We start from the raw sequence: 4,056 nt of genomic DNA on the forward strand, positions 1-4,056 counted from the left end.
CTCCCAGGTCGGGACTCGAACCTGCACGAAGATAAGCGCAGGCAGCTCCTCCCGAAAGTGCGCGGGCAGCGGGCTTTAACCTCGCGCGCCGGCCCCGAGGCTCCTCGGAGCCCCTCGGAGTCCTGACGCATGCCGGGATGTGTAGTCCTGGGCCCCGAGGGATCGTGCAGGACGACGCCGAAATGCATCTCGGGATGTGCAGCCCCCGTTCGCCCGGGGGGCCGCGCGGCGTAGCTCCGCCCCCTGCGCGCGAGGAGCGCGGACGTGTGTGAGGTCACTTCCTGCGTGGCGGGTGGCTTCCGGCGGCGTCTCGACCCTCGCTCTCTTTTCCGCCGCCATCATGGGTCGCATGCACGCTCCCGGGTGAGCTCGGGTTTCTGAGCGGGTTGCAGGGCTGGGCGGCGGGGCGCGGGGTGTTGGGGGAAGGAGGGCGTGTGGGCGGCGAGCGGAGAGGAGGCTTTCTAGGCCGTGGTGGCCCTGAGCAGCGCCTCATCCCGAGACCGTTTCCCTTCCCAGGAAGGGCCTGTCCCAGTCGGCTCTGCCCTACCGCCGCAGCGTCCCCACCGTAAGTAGCGTGCGGGACCCGGGAGGCGGCGGGGCGGGGCGGGGCGGGGCGGGGGGCGGCTGCCCTCCGGCCGTCGGGAGGACGGGTGCCCGGCCCCTCACGTGTGCCTGGGGGGCGCCGCTGGGCGCCGGGGCCGTCCGCGCTGTCCCGGCCTAAGGCCAGGTTCTCTTGCGTCCACAGTGGCTGAAGCTGACGTCCGACGACGTGAAGGAGCAGATCTACAAACTGGCCAAGAAGGGTCTGACTCCCTCGCAGATCGGTGGGTGTGTGCGTGCGCGCGTCACGCGGCCCCTCGCGCCTGCCCTCGTGTAACCTGCGGGGGAAGCCGCTGGCGGTGACGGTGCCGCGGACGTGCTGAGAGAGCCTTTCGGTCGTGTCCCTGGCTTTCCCGCTGCTGGCCCAGGCCTGCCGTTCATTTGTGGGACTCTCGAGTTCCTTATTTGGCATTGGGGAAAACTACTAAAAGATGGTCGCAAAAAAATTTTTTGTTTTAATTATCATCTTTTATTCATGAGAAACAGAGAGAGAGGGAGGCAGAGACACAGGCAGAGGGAGAAGCAGGCTCCACGCAGGGAGCCCGATGTGGGCTCCATCCCGGGTCTCCAGGATCACGCCCTGAGCCAAAGGCAGCCGCTGAACCGCTGAGCCCCCCAGGCGTCCCTGGTCGCCAGAATTAAAGGAGTATTTGCTGTGGGCTAGGCGCTCTCCTTGCTGAATGGTCCTACCCATTTTACCCATACTACTGCCCTCCTTTAGTTCGGACAGCTGCACGTCCAAGTAACTGTGAAGTTCTGTCCGTCTTACAATTGGGGAGGTTGAGGCACGGTGCAGCTCTACACAACTAGACCCAGAGCACGCAGCTGTTGGGTGGAGGAGTTGGGATTGGCGACTCAGGGCTTGTCACGCCCTCACGTGGCGATTTGAACCTCAGTTGTGGGTAGTTTTGTGCACGTGGTTTCATTCAGCAGACGTTTGCCTGCTGTGTGGTTCTGGACCCTGAGAATACCCAGGTCAGGAGAAGGGCAAAACGTGCGGCCTCTTTGAGCTTATGTAATCTAGCGGAGGCATCACTCGCTGTAGGAAATCCTAGATGTCAAGTATTCAGAAGGTGCTGTTTCGAGGTTAAAATACCGCATGTATAGTTTTTACAAGAACGTCTGATAGAATTTCTTATTCATGCATGCATTCATTCATTCATTCATTCATTCATGGGAGACAGGCAAAGGGAGAAGCAGGCTCCCCGCAGGGATCCCCATGTGGAACTTGATTCCAGACCCCAGGATCACACCTTGAGCCAAAGGCAGATGCTCAACCGCTGAGCCACCCAGGAGTCTCCTGATGGAATTTCTAAATGTTACAGTTTTAATTATTGAGCAAATACATATAGCAGGAATCGCTTGATTTCTTTGGTGGCCTATCATCCAGCAAGTTCGCTATGATGTTCTTCCAACATTTGAGGTTTTCTTCGTAAGGGTTTTTCTTTTTTTTTTTTTTTTTTTTTTAAGATTTTATTTATTTATTCATGAGAGACCCAGGGGGCAGGGTGGGGGCAGAGACACAGGTGGAGGGAGAAGCAGGTTCCCTGCAGGGAGCCCAGGATCATGCCCTGGGCTGAGGGCAGATGCTTAACCGCCAAGGCGCCCAGGCATCCCAAGGGTTTTTCTTAGTATTTGGTAAACCAGCCTTGGGTATCTGAGTGAACCTTACCCATTTTCATGTTTGTTTCTGTGACATATAAGTAATCCCATTATACGGAGAAAAACTTGGAGAATGACCTGGTCTCAGAACCTTGACATTGCATGTTTCAGTTGTGTGTTTGGTAGAGGACTTTAATACTCCTTTTTCAGGTGTGATCCTGAGAGACTCCCATGGTGTTGCACAAGTACGTTTTGTGACAGGCAATAAAATCTTGAGAATTCTTAAGTCCAAGGGACTTGCACCTGATCTCCCTGAGGATCTGTACCATTTGATTAAGAAAGCTGTTGCTGTTCGAAAGCATCTTGAGAGGAACAGAAAGGTAAAAGACTAGAACCGCTTATATGAACTTATTTCAGTAAGGTGTAATGCATCTAATGTGAACTACTTAAAGAGGCTTAAAGCACAAACTTGTTACACTTAGGTTGCTTTGAAATAAAAATTATAATAGAAGAAATGGGGTTGGGGCCAGCTTTGGCTATGCTATGTGCTGTATATTCAGTTGGTTGAAAATGTGTTTATTTGCAGACTTTGTACCTCATTCATGTTAGGGTTTCTGGAAGCCTTAAATTCCCTTAAGGACTCACTCTAGCCTCATGAACCGTAGTCTGTGATTCTATTATAGGGCATTGGGTATTTTCATTAGAGTGCATGGTATTTGCATTCTTTTGTTAAAATAATACTTGGTAACGTTGTAAATAGTTTTAATTCCATCAATTTTTATTTTTAGGATAAGGATGCCAAATTCCGACTGATTCTGATTGAGAGCCGTATTCACCGATTGGCTCGATATTACAAGACCAAAAGAGTCCTCCCTCCCAATTGGAAATAGTAAGTATTAACCTTTTTGGTTAATAAGAACAGATGTTAGCCATATAGTAAATACAGTAGCAACTGTAGTAAAAGGCTTGTTGGTAAATGTTTTAGCCCCTGCTCTGCAGTTAGCTACTCTTTTAACTCTGCCATTGAAGGAGGAATACATCCATAAACAATGCATAAACAGGCATGGCTGTGGTCCATTGAAACTTTATTTACAAAGACAAGCAAAGGGTTCTATTTTGCAGAGCCCTGATTCAAAACATGAATAAGCTCTTTGAATCATTCTAGACAGTAAAGTTTCAGTTCATACCTCTGCTCCCTGTGTTATGTTGTCTTCAGTTTTGCATAGATTGCTCGCTATAATGATTAATTTCCAAACATTAATTTTTCACCAGTTTTTCCTTAATGTTTGGTCAGTTCTTAGATGAGTGAGGATCTTCATGTCTTATGCTTCAACACAATAAGCTAATTCAGGAACTCAGTGCATTTTACATATTTGTGGTTTATTTTAGCTGTTTGGAAATAGCTCCATAGGTGTAAAAGTCTCAATGAATATGGAGGACCTATTTTAATCCAGCTCTTCTCCCTTTTTTCCTTTTCAGCGAGTCATCCACAGCCTCTGCCCTGGTCGCATAAATTTGGCTATGTACTCAAGCAATAAAATCATTGTCTACTAGAAGCATATGTTGTATTTCTTTACCTAAAAAAACATGCTGATTCATGTATGTTGATCTTTTTTGATGTGGAAGTGTTTTAGCACAGTAAGTGTGTGATTCTACAGAAAGCAATATCTTTTTTAAGATTTTATTTATTTATTTATTTGGAGAGCAAAGCATGAGCAGACAGGGAGAAGCAAGGCTCCTCAGTGAGTGGGGAGCCCAACATTGGGCTCAACCCCATGACCTTGAGATCATGAACTGAAGGCAGACCCCTAACCAGCTGAGCCACTCGGCTACTCCATTTCTAAGAATTCTTGA

General features: G+C 49.4%; 1 protein-coding gene across 1 annotated transcript; it reads left to right on the plus strand.

The window, feature by feature from the left end:
• The first annotated feature begins 220 nt into the window (after window positions 1-220).
• RPS13 (ribosomal protein S13) lies at window positions 221-3,763 on the plus strand. The gene is made up of 6 exons (XM_055318099.1): window positions 221-363; window positions 517-565; window positions 746-824; window positions 2,413-2,582; window positions 2,991-3,091; window positions 3,682-3,763. The coding sequence occupies exons 1-6, from the start codon at window positions 341-343 to the stop codon at window positions 3,713-3,715; spliced, it is 456 nt and encodes a 151-aa protein (XP_055174074.1). The 5' UTR covers window positions 221-340; the 3' UTR covers window positions 3,716-3,763.
• The last annotated feature ends 293 nt before the right edge of the window (window positions 3,764-4,056 follow it).

Source organism: Nyctereutes procyonoides, unplaced genomic scaffold (assembly GCF_905146905.1).
Source record: "Nyctereutes procyonoides isolate TBG_1078 unplaced genomic scaffold, NYPRO_anot_genome, whole genome shotgun sequence".
Lineage (NCBI taxonomy): Eukaryota > Metazoa > Chordata > Mammalia > Carnivora > Canidae > Nyctereutes > Nyctereutes procyonoides.

Excerpts from the sequence above, each read along its gene's own strand:
- RPS13 (XM_055318099.1), top strand. The coding sequence starts at position 341 with ATGGGTCGCATGCACGCTCCCGG. Across the intron at positions 364-516 it reads GGTCGCATGCACGCTCCCGG|GAAGGGCCTGTCCCAGTCGG; the intron begins GTGAGCTCGGGT and ends TTCCCTTCCCAG. Across the intron at positions 566-745 it reads ACCGCCGCAGCGTCCCCACC|TGGCTGAAGCTGACGTCCGA; the intron begins GTAAGTAGCGTG and ends TTGCGTCCACAG.